General features: G+C 48.2%; 1 protein-coding gene across 1 annotated transcript in view; it reads right to left on the bottom strand.

Annotated features, from left to right (window-relative positions):
- Window positions 1–1,743: 1,743 nt before the first annotated feature.
- Window positions 1,744–16,506, bottom strand: part of LOC122380274 — a 31,700-nt gene continuing 16,937 nt past the window's right edge. Inside the window, exon 2 of the mRNA XM_043363308.1 lies at window positions 1,744–3,277. Within this exon, the coding sequence (XP_043219243.1) occupies window positions 2,328–3,035 (708 nt within the window). The 5' untranslated portion in view covers window positions 3,036–3,277 and the 3' untranslated portion in view covers window positions 1,744–2,327. The remainder of the gene's footprint in view (window positions 3,278–16,506) is intronic.

Below are 16,506 nucleotides of genomic sequence, written 5' to 3'. Positions count from 1 at the left end.
AGGGGCGGGGACTGAGGCCTGAGGGAGGGGACAGATAATGGAAACAGAGGGAGAGAGAGAAACAAAGAGACAGAGAAGCAGAAGTGAGAGGGAGAGATAGATAGAGAGAGAGAGAGAGAGAGAGAGAGAGAGAGAGAGAGAGAGAGAGAGAGAGAGAGAGAGAGAGAGAGAGAGAGAGAGAGAGAGAGAAGCAGAAGAGAGGGAGAGAGAGAGAGAGAGAGAGAGAGAGAGAGAGAGAGAGAGAGAGAGAGAGAGAGAGAGAGAGAGAGAGAGAGAGAGAGAGAGAGAGAGAGAGAAAAGGAGAAAAACTGGCGGTGTCATATTCCTCTGTTCAGTAATTCGGCATTGCTTATTCATTTATTCTTAACGCTCAAGAAACGAAGGAACGTAACAGGTCCTGCATGCGTATTTATGAGGGCTGCAAGCTAACCCTGTTCCAGGATACCGGGTCGATCGACTTCCTCATGTTGCTACCAAGAAATATGAGCCTGGGTCGTCGGTAAAGATGACGCGATTCGTGCACCTGTGTCGGATCAATACCGCTCGACCCTGTCGGAGCGGACAGGACAGAAGACGTGTCCTTGACCAGTGTTTTTGTTCCGCTTTGCCCTGTCAGTGGGTATCATTAGGGTCAGCGGGTGAGAGGCAGACAGATGTGGGCCGGCTGGCTGGCACCTCACCCGTTCAGTGTCCCGGCTGACCGAGAGGGTCCCCGCCACGACGTCCTCTGCGGCCCCGGTGTAGCAGACGGCAGGCCAGGGTAGCAGGCGGCACACAAAGATGCTGAATCACTGCAGAGTGCAGAGCTCACAAGGGGAGTGACCCCCACCTACTTCTGTGACTCTTGCTGTGCGCCCATTGGCAGCGAAACGGACAATAATGGGACAGATATCAGAGATTGATAGGTGCTGATATTTAAACGTTCAAAGTGCATGATATCTTGCATTAAACTTCTGAATCTAAAAATGAAGATGTGGCCAAAGTACCGTCTTAAAGGAAATAGTTCACTTTTTAACATGGGTTTTGAACTGGAATAGCAGTTCCGTAGCTTGGGCTGAGACGAGCATAAATCAAGAGCTTTTACAGCCCAACGATCACCCTAGGCAAAGATATTCTATTTCTCGTCCCGAAAAAGGTGTCTTGCGTTGAGGATGTGTGCCTTGCATATATTTCCATCCAGTATGAAAAGAGCATGGGTCCCGAAAATTCTTCAGAAACTAAAGAAATTATCTACGAGAACTCTAGAGAAATTCTAGTACTGATCAATTAGGACATTCAGGGGAACATTATCAGATCGAGCAGATCGCCCAAATGCCGGTGGCTGCGATAATTTCTCTGTTTCTGAAGAATTTTCGGGACCCATGCTCTTTTCATACTGGATCGCGTGTGCCTTACAGAAACTGAAAAGTTCTTCCTATATCAAAATATAGAAAAAAAATCTTTTGTTATAAAAAGGTCTTATTTTCTTTGCTGATTATTTTGAACATAAAAAATAATAAATCGTTGCAAAAAAAAATAATTTCGTGAAAGTGAACTATTTCCTTTAAGTGGATAGCGCCTATTTCATTATCCGTTCCTCAGTGACATTTGTGACTGATCGACAATGTTTGTGTCAGAAAATGTTTTCCATGACCCTCGCCCTTGGCCTTCTAGCGGCATCCGTCTACATGAGCCATCGGTTTTCACCCTACCACTCGGTTCATTACGATGGCGTACAATTCTCCTCACGAAAACATACCTATCTGCCTGAAAAGATGTATTCTATTTCATTACACAAACATTTAGCACACCCGTATGCGCAAATCACATACGACTCGTACTGCAAAGAGCAGTACCTACTACACACCGTACCATATTGACAAAACGCTTATCATAACGCGACAACCGCGATCATAGAAAACACAACAGGACTGGCGATATATACCCACTCTGCGAGACATTCATTCACGCGTGGTGAACGAAATCATCGTTGACATGTATCTCTGCCACACTGATTGACATTCGGCCTTGCGCTTAACACTACGACAGGACAAGAAAAAAGAACGCTTTATCTTCTGCGCTGCGTCTCTGAACTCCCCACAACTTGGTTATCCATCACAGTTACATTGTGCACAGCTGGCGTCACGGAGCCGTACAAACGCGTCCTTAAAGAGAAGAACACTGGAGCTCGCCCCACAACGTGAGATCATCGGCGGCGCACGCGCGCGCCGGAGGTCGCGGAGCTCACCTGAAGGCACCTGGCCACCCGCTGACTCTGCCGTCCGCCGCGCGTCTACCTGAAGAACGGCAGCGACTCAGCCAGAGCCGCCAGTCGCCGACGCGGGCACCTACAGCACCCACTTGGGTGTGGACATGTAGTCGAACTGGTACTCGACGCGCATCTGGCCGGTGAAGACGACACAGCCCTGGCCGACCAGCGCCCTGCCGAGTCGCTTCTGGATGACCATGTCGGCCTTCTGTCCGCGGTAGCGCTTCTCGGCGGTGAACTGCAGCTCCTTGCTGTCCAGGTGGCACGAAGAGCCGGCGCTGAAGCCCGGCACGAAGCGTACCCGGTGCTCGGAGCCCTCCTCACGGTCGCGGATGTTGACGTCGTAGGTGACGGGCGTGCCGGGCGCCACCGCCGCCAGTGCGCGCATCGCCGACTCGAAGGCCGTGGGCGAACACTTGGAGCCGGGGCTGCTGGCCGACGAGCCGCGCCGCAGCAGGTGGGCGCGCTGCAGCTCCGGCGAGCGCTCAGCCTCCGTCAGAGGAGGGCTCTCCGGCCGGCCAGAGTCGTCGCTGCCGCACTCTCCCGACTCCAGCAGGATGGCCTGCTCCACGTCCTCGGAGGCGCAGGTGGGGATCCGGATCGGCTCGTCGGCCACCCGTCGGCCCACCAGGTCGAAGTCGCGCTCATCGACGGCCTCGAGCTGGCCCTGGAACCAGGAGCCGTCGGCGGCGAAACAGAGCAGACCCTCGCCGTGTGCCTCCACGGTGATCAGGCTGTCGGCGCGCTTCCTGCCGCGTCGCACCCGGTTGGCAGCCATCATCGACATGGTGATAGATTTCTGTCAGCACCGACTGCTACCACAACTTCTTCACTGGCACAGACTCACGTCAGAGACCTCAGACGGCAGTCACGTGCGCGAGCAGAAGCCCTGGGTCGTCTCGGAGCTACCAGCTGCCTCCGCTCGGTCGTCCGTCACGATACTGCAGCGCCTCCACCGCTGCCGCCGACTCGCTGCTCGCCGGCCGCTGATTGGTCGCCGCCCAGTGACGTCAGCGCTCCAGCTGCAGACTGGAGAGAAACGGACTCTGTCACAAAGGGCACCGCTTCTGCCCAGCTGCCGTCGCAGCGCGGACCGGATCGCAGTGCGTGGGGAGGGGCGGGTAGAGGGAAGGGAGGTGTGGCCCGTGCGGTGCATCGCTGTGTCAATCACCTCACCGCGGGCGCCGATCTCCGGCGGCGCGTGGCGCGTGCGGTCACCCTTTCATCTCCCCCCTCAGGGCAGGGTGCGGAGGGGGAGGGGAGTGCATCCGCACTGTTAGTTCATTGGAAGCAGAGCCAAGGGGTGAAAGACCGCTAGAGAAGGAAGATAAGAGCTCGAGTGAGAAGGCTGGATTATGGATAATCACACAAACGAATATTTAAATGTACACTGTAAAAAATATTCACTAGCTAATTTTGAAATTAGGCATTTTTTACGAGTGCCTCCCTTGCTCCTCGTTACAACATATATGGACATTAGTAGTCAGAGCCATGCACGTTAACAATGCCGCTTGTGGAACAAATGCCTACGAGCGAGAACATGTTCAGGAACCTAATTTTGCGCAGTGTTAATGAACTACGCACAGCCTCACAGTGTTACCCGCCGTTGGCTTGTTCTCGGCCAGTTTTTAGCGTGTCCCTCAATTAGGTCATTTCGCTATTAGCTCAGCTGACGAGGCCCCGGCTGGCACCTACTAAACGGATAACCTTGCGTGCAACCCCGCTTGTTGTCACGAACGCCTGCAGCTGGTAAACGTGCTGGCAAGCTTGCGTGGTAAGCGGCTTCGGATGGCTATGAGGATGTGCCTCATAGCTATCCTCGTCGCATGTTACAACCTAGGAGTCTGTGGCTGCTTTCAGAAGGAGTCCCCCCCCCCCCCGCTTCCGGGAGCCGGCGTCCATTTTGTGTTGCGTCGCCATTGCTGTGTGTGTCTGCCCAACTGCTCTTTGGCTTGATTGAAGGTGAGGCATCTTGCATCATTTGCTGTGTGCTCAACAAAAAGGTTGTCCATTTGTAAACAAAAGTTATTATGTTGTTGAGCTTCTTAGAAGATGTATAGTATCGCATAATGTTGCCCGTCGTTGGCAGAAGTGCGCCGGTATCGTCTATCCAAGTCAGAATAGCTATATGTTTGGGACTTAGGTAAGCTAGCTTGTGGCAGGAATCTATCACTTTATTCAACTTTAATTTAATCATTTTCCAGATTGGTACCTATGCCTTATGATAATAATAATGTTAATATTCGTTTTTTCACCCATTACAGACTTCTCTGGTGAAGAATGGGGCCATGTATGTCCTGGCCTACCTGCACCCCGCGACTGCCGCCGGTGCAGAGCTAATGAAAAAATCACAAATGTTTGATGGTGGTTATTTAAGAAACCTTATTGAAAATTATTCAGTTAGTTGTTGTTGTTGTTGTTGTTGTTGTTGTTGTTGTTGTTGTTGTTAAAGTTATAGTTATTGTCCTGGCGTTGTTATTGTTCTCGTTCTCGTTCTCGTGCCCGAATAAATGTGCTGCAGCGCTACTCAGTCTGTTTACTTGCGGGTGGCGGTCGAGAGTCGGGGGCACTGGTCGACGGAATTCCGTCGACGGAATTCCGTCGACGGAATGCTAGTACCATTACTAGCCTTGGGGGCTAGTACCATTACTGGGTATGGATTAGTAGGCAGTGGCTGGTTACCTTACCAGGCAGGGGCTGTTATGACACCTAGTAGACGCACTACCCACGCTATTTACGTGCGTGTTGTCAAACTAGGTGGAGCACGGTGGTCGTATGCATACGAGGCACAGCCTTGTCGAACAAGCTTGTTACTCGGCAACTAGCCTAAAATTAGCCAAATTTACACGCTCCTGCAATGTTATTTTTGCGCTGAGAATTCCTCTACGAGGGGCTTGTAAGTTTTTTTTACAGTGTAGATGGAAAGAAAGATGTCATCGTAATCAATGGCAAGCTCCAATCTATATTATGAATTAGGTATATCTTTAAAATATAATAATTTGAGGAATAGTTTTTCTGACCTCTATCATGGATAGTTCTAGAAGTGACCGGTTGCGACGCCTCTAATCCAGAGTTCACTGTAAAAAAAAACTTACAAGCCCCTCGTAGAGGAATTCTCAGCGCAAAAATAACATTGCAGGAGCGTGTAAATTTGGCTAATTTTAGGCTAGTTGCCGAGTAACAAGCTTGTTCGACAAGGCTGTGCCTCGTATGCATACGACCACCGTGCTCCACCGAGTTTGACAACACGCACGTAAATAGCGTGGGTAGTGCGTCTACTAGGTGTCATAACAGCCCCTGCCTGGTAAGGTAACTAGCCACTGCCTACTAATCCATACCCAGTAATGGTACTAGCCCCCAAGGCTAGTAATGGTACTAGCATTCCGTCGACGGAATTCCGTCGACCGTGCCTCGACCCCGAAGACCAGTAGTGGCACTATTTAACTAGTACCACTACTGGTCTTCGGGGTCGAGGCACGGTCGACGGAATTCCGTCGACGGAATTCCGTCGACCAGTGCCCCCGACTCTCGACCGCCACCCGCAAGTAAACAGACTGAGTAGCGCTGCAGCACATTTATTCGGGCACGAGAACGAGAACGAGAACAATAACAACGCCAGGACAATAACTATAACTTTAACAACAACAACAACAACAACAACAACAACAACAACAACAACAACAACAACAACAACTAACTGAATAATTTTCAATAAGGTTTCTTAAATAACCACCATCAAACATTTGTGATTTTTTCATTAGCTCTGCACCGGCGGCAGTCGCGGGGTGCAGGTAGGCCAGGACATACATGGCCCCATTCTTCACCAGAGAAGTCTGTAATGGGTGAAAAAACGAATATTAACATTATTATTATCATAAGGCATACCAATCTGGAAAATGATTAAATTAAAGTTGAATAAAGTGATAGATTCCTGCCACAAGCTAGCTTAAGTCCCAAACATATAGCTATTCTGACTTGGATAGACGATACCGGCGCACTTCTGCCAACGACGGGCAACATTATGCGATACTATACATCTTCTAAGAAGCTCAACAACATAATAACTTTTGTTTACAAATGGACAACCTTTTTGTTGAGCACACAGCAAATGATACAAGATGCCTCACCTTCAATCAAGCCAAAGAGCAGTTGGGCAGACACACACAGCAATGGCGACGCAACACAAAATGGACGCCGGCTCCCGGAAGCGGGGGGGGGGGGACTCCTTCTGAAAGCAGCCACAGACTCCTAGGTTGTAACATGCGACGAGGATAGCTATGAGGCACATCCTCATAGCCATCCGAAGCCGCTTACCACGCAAGCTTGCCAGCACGTTTACCAGCTGCAGGCGTTCGTGACAACAAGCGGGGTTGCACGCAAGGTTATCCGTTTAGTAGGTGCCAGCCGGGGCCTCGTCAGCTGAGCTAATAGCGAAATGACCTAATTGAGGGACACGCTAAAAACTGGCCGAGAACAAGCCAACGGCGGGTAACACTGTGAGGCTGTGCGTAGTTCATTAACACTGCGCAAAATTAGGTTCCTGAACATGTTCTCGCTCGTAGGCATTTGTTCCACAAGCGGCATTGTTAACGTGCATGGCTCTGACTACTAATGTCCATATATGTTGTAACGAGGAGCAAGGGAGGCACTCGTAAAAAATGCCTAATTTCAAAATTAGCTAGTGAATATTTTTTACAGTGTTGCACGCACACTGTAAAAAAAAATTCACTAGCTAATTTTGAAATTAGGCATTTTTTACGAGTGCCTCCCTTGCACCTCGTTACAACATATATGGACATTAGTAGTCAGAGCCATGCACGTTAACAATGCCCTTTGTGGAACAAATGCCTACGAGCGAGAGCATGTTCAGGAACCTAATTTTGCGCAATGTTAATGAACTACGCACAGCCTCACAGTGTTACCCGCCGTGGGCTTGTTCTCGGTCAGTTTTTGGCGTGTCCCTCAATTAGGTCATTTTGCTATTAGCTCAGCTGACGAGGCCCCGGCTGGCACCTACTAAACGGATAACCTTGCGTGCAACCCCGCTTGTTGTCACGAACGCCTGCAGCTGGTAAACGTGCTGGTAAGCTTGCGTGGTAAGCGGCTTCGGATGGCTATGAGGATGTGCCTCATAGCTATCCTCGTCGCATGTTACAACCTAGGAGTCTGTGGCTGCTTTCAGAAGGAGTCCCCCCCCCCGCATCCGGGGGCCGGCGTCCATTTTGTGTTGCGTCGCCATTACTGTGTGTGTCTGCCCAACTGCTCTTTGGCTTGATTGAAGGTGAGGCATCTTGTATCATTTGCTGTGTGCTCAACAAAAAGTTTGTCCATTTGTAAACAAAAGTTTTTATGTTGTTGAGCTTCATAGAAGATGTATAGTATCGCATAATGTTGCCCGTCGTTGGCAGAAGTGCGCCGGTATCGTCTATCCAAGTCAGAATAGCTATATGATTGGGACTTACGTTAGCTTGTGGCAGGAATATATCACTTTATTCAACTTTAATTTAATCATTTTCCAGATTGGTATGCCTTATGATAATAATAATGTTAATATTGTTTTTTTTTTCACCCATTACAGACTTCTCTGCAGTAAAGAATGGGGCCATGTACATATGTCCCGGCCTACCTTCACCCCGCGACTGCCGCCGGTGCAGTGCTAATGAAAAATCACAAATGTTTGATTGTGGTTATTTAAGAAACCTGATTGCAAATTATTCAGTTAATTGTTGTTGTTGTTGTTGTTGTTGTTGTTGTTGTTAAAGTTATAGTTATTTTCCTGGCGTTGTTATTGTTCTCGTTCTCGTTCTCGTGCCCGAATAAATGTGCTGCAGCGCTACTCAGTCTGTTTACTTGCGGGTGGCGGTCGAGAGTCGGGGGCACTGGTTGACGGAATTCCGTCGACCAGTGCCCCCGACCCCGAAGGCCAGTAGTGGTACTAGTTAACTAGTGCCACTACTGGCCTTGAGCTAGTACCACTACTAGCCTTGGGGGCTAGTACAATTACTGGGTATGGATTAGTAGGCAGTGGCTAGTTACCTTACCAGGCAGGGGCTATTATGACACCTAGTAGACGCACTACCCACGCTATTTACGTGCGTGTTGTCAAACTAGGTGGAGCACGGTGGTCGTATGCATACGAGGCACAGCCCTGTCGAACAAGCTTGTTACTCGGCAACTAGCCTAAAATTAGCCAAATTTACACGCTCCTGCAATGTTATTTTTGCGCTGAGAATTCCTCTACGAGGGGCTTGTAAGTTTTTTTACAGTGCATTTGGGGACGGAAATTCACCAGCCACTAATATAGACCCTGTCACCTCAGCTCGATCTCCGGGTCAATAACGGGGAGAGGGGATCGAGGGCATGGGACGCTGATGCTACGCAGGTGGGGCCTTGGGTGGGGCCACACTACACTGTAAAAAAAACTTACAAGCCCCTCGTAGAGGAATTCTCAGCGCAAAAATAACATTGCAGGAGCGTGTAAATTTGGCTAATTTTAGGCTAGTTGCCGAGTAACAAGCTTGTTCGACAAGGCTGTGCCTCGTATGCATACGACCACCGTGCTCCACCTAGTTTGACAACACGCACGTAAATAGCGTGGGTAGTGCGTCTACTAGGTGTCATAATAGCCCCTGCCTGGTAAGGTAACTAGCCACTGCCTACTAATCCATACCCAGTAATTGTACTAGCCCCCAAGGCTAGTAGTGGTACTAGCTCAAGGCCAGTAGTGGCACTAGTTAACTAGTACCACTACTGGCCTTCGGGGTCGGGGGCACTGGTCGACGGAATTCCGTTGACGGAATTCCGTCAACCCAGTGCCCCCGACTCTCGACCGCCACCCGCAAGTAAACAGACTGAGTAGCGCTGCAGCACATTTTATTCGGGCACGAGAATGAGAACGAGAACAATAACAGCGCCAGGACAGTAACTATAACTTTAACAACAACAACAACAACAACAACAACAACAACAACAACTAACTGAATAATTTGCAATCAGGTTTCTTAAATAACCACAATCAAACATTTTGATTTTTCATTAGCTCTGCACCGGCGGCAGTCGCGGGCTGAAGGTAGGCCAGGACATATGTAGGTACATGGCCCCATTCTTTACCAGAGGAGTCTGTAATGGGTGAAAAAAAAACAATATTAACATTATTATTATCATAAGGCATACCAATCTGGAAAATGATTAAATTAAAGTTGAATAAAGTGATATACTCCTGCCACAAGCTAGCGTAAGTCCCAAACATATAGCTATTCTGACTTGGATAGACGATACCGGCGCACTTCTGCCAACGACGGGCAGCATTATGCGATACTATACATCTTCTAAGAAGCTCAACAACATAATAACTTTTGTTTACAAATGGACAACCTTTTTGTTGAGCACACAGCAAATGATACAAGATGCCTCACCTTCAATCAAGCCAAAGAGCAGTTGGGCAGACACACACAGTAATGGCGACGCAACACAAAATGGACGCCGGCTCCCGGATGCGGGGGGGGGGACTCCTTCTAAAAGCAGCCACAGACTCCTAGGTTGTAACATGCGACGAGGATAGCTATGAGGCACATCCTCATAGCCATCCGAAGCCGCTTACCACGCAAGCTTACCAGCACGTTTACCAGCTGCAGGCGTTCGTGACAACAAGCGGGGTTGCACGCAAGGTTATCCGTTTAGTAGGTGCCAGCCGGGGCCTCGTCAGCTGAGCTGATAGCAAAATGACCTAATTGAGGGACACGCCAAAAACTGGCCGAGAACAAGCCAACGGCGGGTAACACTGTGAGGCTGTGCGTAGTTCATTAACACTGCGCAAAATTAGGTTCCTGAACATGCTCTCGCTCGTAGGCATTTGTTCCACAACGGGCATTGTTAACGTGCATGGCTCTGACTACTAATGTCCATATATGTTGTAACGAGGTGCAAGGGAGGCACTCGTAAAAAATGCCTAATTTCAAAATTAGCTAGTGATTTTTTTTTACAGTGTACACTGTAAAAAAAAAACTTACAAGCCCCTCGTAGAGGAATTCTCAGCGCAAAAATAACATTGCAGGAGCGTGTAAATTTGGCTAATTTTAGGCTAGTTGCCGAGTAACAAGCTTGTTCGACAAGGCTGTGCCTCGTATGCATACGACCACCGTGCTCCACCTAGTTTGACAACACGCACGTAAATAGCGTGGGTAGTGCGTCTACTAGGTGTCATAACAGCCACTGCCTGGTAAGGTAACTAGCCACTGCCTACTAATCCATACCCAGTAATGGTACTAGCCCCCAAGGCTAGTAATGGTACTAGCATTCCGTCGACGGAATTCCGTCGACCGTGCCTCGACCCCGAAGACCAGTAGTGGCTCTAGTTAACTAGTACCACTACTGGTCTTCGGGGTCGAGGCACGGTCGACGGAATTCCGTCGACGGAATTCCGTCGACCAGTGCCCCCGACTCTCGACCGCCACCCGCAAGTAAACAGACTGAGTACACTGTAAAAAAAACTTACAAGCCCCTCGTAGAGGAATTCTCAGCGCAAAAATAACATTGCAGGAGCGTGTAAATTTGGCTAATTTTAGGCTAGTTGCCGAGTAACAAGCTTGTTCGACAAGGCTGTGCCTCGTATGCATACGACCACCGTGCTCCACCTAGTTTGACAACACGCACGTAAATAGCGTGGGTAGTGCGTCTACTAGGTGTCATAACAGCCCCTGCCTGGTAAGGTAACTAGCCACTGCCTACTAATCCATACCCAGTAATGGTACTAGCCCCCAAGGCTAATAATGGTACTAGCATTCCGTCGACGGAATTCCGTCGACCGTGCCTCGACCCCGAAGACCAGTAGTGGCACTATTTAACTAGTACCACTACTGGTCTTCGGGGTCGAGGCACGGTCGACGGAATTCCGTCGACGGAATTCCGTCGACCAGTGCCCCCGACTCTCGACCGCCACCCGCAAGTAAACAGACTGAGTAGCGCTGCAGCACATTTATTCGGGCACGAGAACGAGAACGAGAACAATAACAACGCCAGGACAATAACTATAACTTTAACAACAACAACAACAACAACAACAACAACAACTAACTGAATAATTTTCAATAAGGTTTCTTAAATAACCACCATCAAACATTTGTGATTTTTTCATTAGCTCTGCACCGGCGGCAGTCGCGGGGTGCAGGTAGGCCAGGACATACATGGCCCCATTCTTCACCAGAGAAGTCTGTAATGGGTGAAAAAACGAATATTAACATTATTATTATCATAAGGCATACCAATCTGGAAAATGATTAAATTAAAGTTGAATAAAGTGATAGATTCCTGCCACAAGCTAGCTTAAGTCCCAAACATATAGCTATTCTGACTTGGATAGACGATACCGGCGCACTTCTGCCAACGACGGGCAACATTATGCGATACTATACATCTTCTAAGAAGCTCAACAACATAATAACTTTTGTTTACAAATGGACAACCTTTTTGTTGAGCACACAGCAAATGATACAAGATGCCTCACCTTCAATCAAGCCAAAGAGCAGTTGGGCAGACACACACAGCAATGGCGACGCAACACAAAATGGACGCCGGCTCCCGGAAGCGGGGGGGGGGACTCCTTCTGAAAGCAGCCACAGACTCCTAGGTTGTAACATGCGACGAGGATAGCTATGAGGCACATCCTCATAGCCATCCGAAGCCGCTTACCACGCAAGCTTGCCAGCACGTTTACCAGCTGCAGGCGTTCGTGACAACAAGCGGGGTTGCACGCAAGGTTATCCGTTTAGTAGGTGCCAGCCGGGGCCTCGTCAGCTGAGCTAATAGCGAAATGACCTAATTGAGGGACACGCTAAAAACTGGCCGAGAACAAGCCAACGGCGGGTAACACTGTGAGGCTGTGCGTAGTTCATTAACACTGCGCAAAATTAGGTTCCTGAACATGTTCTCGCTCGTAGGCATTTGTTCCACAAGCGGCATTGTTAACGTGCATGGCTCTGACTACTAATGTCCATATATGTTGTAACAAGGAGCAAGGGAGGCACTCGTAAAAAATGCCTAATTTCAAAATTAGCTAGTGAATATTTTTTACAGTGTAGCGCTGCAACACATTTATTCGGGCACGAGAACGAGAACGAGAACAATAACAACGCCAGGACAATAACTATAACTTTAACAACAACAACAACAACAACAACAACAACAACAACAACAACAACAACAACAACTAACTGAATAATTTTCAATAAGGTTTCTTAAATAACCACCATCAAACATTTGTGATTTTTTCATTAGCTCTGCACCGGCGGCAGTCGCGGGGTGCAGGTAAGGCCAGGACATACATGGCCCCATTCTTCACCAGAGAAGTCTGTAATGGGTGAAAAAAAACGAATATTAACATTATTATTATCATAAGGCATACCAATCTGGAAAATGATTAAATTAAAGTCGAATAAAGTGATAGATTCCTGCCACAAGCTAGCTCAAGTCCCAAACATATAGCTATTCTGACTTGGATAGACGATACCGGCGCACTTCTGCCAACGACGGGCAACATTATGCGATACTATACATCTTCTAAGAAGCTCAACAACATAATAACTTTTGTTTACAAATGGACAACCTTTTTGTTGAGCACACAGTAAATGATACAAGATGCCTCACCTTCAATCAAGCCAAAGAGCAGTTGGGCAGACACACACAGCAATGGCGACGCAACACAAAATGGACGCCGGCTCCCGGAAGCGGGGGGGGGGACTCCTTCTGAAAGCAGCCACAGACTCCTAGGTTGTAACATGCGACGAGGATAGCTATGAGGCACATCCTCATAGCCATCCGAAGCCGCTTACCACGCAAGCTTCACTGTAAAAAATATTCACTAGCTAATTTTGAAATTAGGCATTTTTTACGAGTGCCTCCCTTGCTCCTCGTTACAACATATATGGACATTAGTAGTCAGAGCCATGCACGTTAACAATGCCGCTTGTGGAACAAATGCCTACGAGCGAGAACATGTTCAGGAACCTAATTTTGCGCAGTGTTAATGAACTACGCACAGCCTCACAGTGTTACCCGCCGTTGGCTTGTTCTCGGCCAGTTTTTAGCGTGTCCCTCAATTAGGTCATTTCGCTATTAGCTCAGCTGACGAGGCCCCGGCTGGCACCTACTAAACGGATAACCTTGCGTGCAACCCCGCTTGTTGTCACGAACGCCTGCAGCTGGTAAACGTGCTGGCAAGCTTGCGTGGTAAGCGGCTTCGGATGGCTATGAGGATGTGCCTCATAGCTATCCTCGTCGCATGTTACAACCTAGGAGTCTGTGGCTGCTTTCAGAAGGAGTCCCCCCCCCCGCTTCCGGGAGCCGGCGTCCATTTTGTGTTGCGTCGCCATTGCTGTGTGTGTCTGCCCAACTGCTCTTTGGCTTGATTGAAGGTGAGGCATCTTGTATCATTTGCTGTGTGCTCAACAAAAAGGTTGTCCATTTGTAAACAAAAGTTATTATGGTGTTGAGCTTCTTAGAAGATGTATAGTATCGCATAATGTTGCCCGTCGTTGGCAGAAGTGCGCCGGTATCGTCTATCCAAGTCAGAATAGCTATATGTTTGGGACTTAAGCTAGCTTGTGGCAGGAATCTATCACTTTATTCAACTTTAATTTAATCATTTTCCAGATTGGTATGCCTTATGATAATAATAATGCTAATATTCGTTTTTTCACCCATTACAGACTTCTCTGGTGAAGAATGGGGCCATGTATGTCCTGGCCTACCTGCACCCCGCGACTGCCGCCGGTGCAGAGCTAATGAAAAAATCACAAATGTTTGATGGTGGTTATTTAAGAAACCTTATTGAAAATTATTCAGTTAGTTGTTGTTGTTGTTGTTGTTGTTAAAGTTATAGTTATTGTCCTGGCGTTGTTATTGTTCTCGTTCTCGTTCTCGTGCCCGAATAAATGTGCTGCAGCGCTACTCAGTCTGTTTATACTTGCGGGTGGCGGTCGAGAGTCGGGGGCACTGGTCGACGGAATTCCGTCGACGGAATTCCGTCGACCGTGCCTCGACCCCGAAGACCAGTAGTGGTACTAGTTAAATAGTGCCACTACTGGTCTTCGGGGTCGAGGCACGGTCGACGGAATTCCGTCGACGGAATGCTAGTACCATTACTAGCCTTGGGGGCTAGTACCATTACTGGGTATGGATTAGTAGGCAGTGGCTAGTTACCTTACCAGGCAGGGGCTGTTATGACACCTAGTAGACGCACTACCCACGCTATTTACGTGCGTGTTGTCAAACTAGGTGGAGCACGGTGGTCGTATGCATACGAGGCACAGCCTTGTCGAACAAGCTTGTTACTCGGCAACTAGCCTAAAATTAGCCAAATTTACACGCTCCTGCAATGTTATTTTTGCGCTGAGAATTCCTCTACGAGGGGCTTGTAAGTTTTTTTTACAGTGAATTGCCAGCACGTTTACCAGCTGCAGGCGTTCGTGACAACAAGCGGGGTTGCACGCAAGGTTATCCGTTTAGTAGGTGCCAGCCGGGGCCTCGTCAGCTGAGCTAACAGCGAAATGACCTAATTGAGGGACACGCTAAAAACTGGCCGAGAACAAGCCAACGGCGGGTAACACTGTGAGGCTGTGCGTAGTTCATTAACACTGCGCAAAATTAGGTTCCTGAACATGTTCTCGCTCGTAGGCATTTGTTCCACAAGCGGCATTGTTAACGTGCATGGCTCTGACTACTAATGTCCATATATGTTGTAACGAGGAGCAAGGGAGGCACTCGTAAAAAATGCCTAATTTCAAAATTAGCTAGTGAATATTTTTTACAGTGTTATGGCGCCATGTTTTTCCCGACAACTGACATGAGGCAGGGGTCTGCAAAACAAACTGTTATATAAGAGGCCAGGATTACATTAGGGATTGGCAACGCATCTGGGCCGCTAAATAATAAAGAAGCAAAAACTCTGCCGTGTTTATATTTCATCATGTCCTGCAGCGGAGCAGCGGACCACATGGCACTGGGAACGGGGCCAGCTTCAGTAGCCAGCCGCTGGGTGTGCAGGGGTTTATCATTCACTTGGCATTTGACAATCCACCGTGTGGAGCTGCATCCTATCTTAATTCCATACCTATACCTAATGTGAGAATACTGATTTCCTATATGCTTGTTTCAACGTTTTTATAATTTGTATTGCTCTTATTGAAAATTAGTTGCACTCAGCGTTCAGGGCATAAGAGGTGGCATCGTTTTTACCTTAGAGCAACAGATTCATCGAGTGGAATATTTCGGCGAACGGAAACCACAAAAACTTTGCCGACTGCCGTCCCCAGACATTCGGACAAAAAGTTGTCGTGGTTATGTCACACACTGTAAAAAAAATTCACTAGCTAATTTTGAAATTAGGCATTTTTTACGAGTGCCTCCCTTGCTCCTCGTTACAACATATATGGACATTAGTAGTCAGAGCCATGCACGTTAACAATGCCGCTTGTGGAACAAATACCTACGAGCGAGAACATGTTCAGGAAACTAATTTTGCGCAGTGTTAATGAACTACGCACAGCCTCACAGTGTTACCCGCCGTTGGCTTGTTCTCGCCCAGTTTTTAGCGTGTCCCTCAATTAGGTCATTTCGCTATTAGCTCAGCTGACGAGGCCCCGGCTGGCACCTACTAAACGGATAACCTTGCGTGCAACCCCGCTTGTTGTCACGAACGCCTGCAGCTGGTAAACGTGCTGGCAAGCTTGCGTGGTAAGCGGCTTCGGATGGCTATGAGGATGTGCCTCATAGCTATCCTCGTCGCATGTTACAACCTAGGAGTCTGTGGCTGCTTTCAGAAGGAGTCCCCCCCCCCCCCGCTTCCGGGAGTCGGCGTCCATTTTGTGTTGCGTCGCCATTGCTGTGTGTGTCTGCCCAACTGCTCTTTGGCTTGATTGAAGGTGAGGCATCTTGTATCATTTGCTGTGTGCTCAACAAAAAGGTTGTCCATTTGTAAACAAAGGTTATTATGTTGTTGAGCTTCTTAGAAGATGTATAGTATCGCATAATGTTGCCCGTCGTTGGCAGAAGTGCGCCGGTATCGTCTATCCAAGTCAGAATAGCTATATGTTTGGGACTTAAGCTAGCTTGTGGCAGGAATCTATCACTTTATTCAACTTTAATTTAATCATTTTCCAGATTGGTATGCCTTATGATAATAATAATGTTAATATTCGTTTTTTTCACCCATTACAGACTTTGAAGAATGGGGCCATGTATGTCCTGGCCAAGGCTATATAAAC

Source organism: Amphibalanus amphitrite, unplaced genomic scaffold (assembly GCF_019059575.1).
Source record: "Amphibalanus amphitrite isolate SeventyFive unplaced genomic scaffold, NRLGWU_Aamphi_draft 000094F_arrow, whole genome shotgun sequence".
Taxonomy (NCBI): domain Eukaryota; kingdom Metazoa; phylum Arthropoda; class Thecostraca; order Balanomorpha; family Balanidae; genus Amphibalanus; species Amphibalanus amphitrite.
Note: the sequence above shows the minus strand (reverse complement) of the source record. Positions and strands in the feature narration are given on the sequence as shown.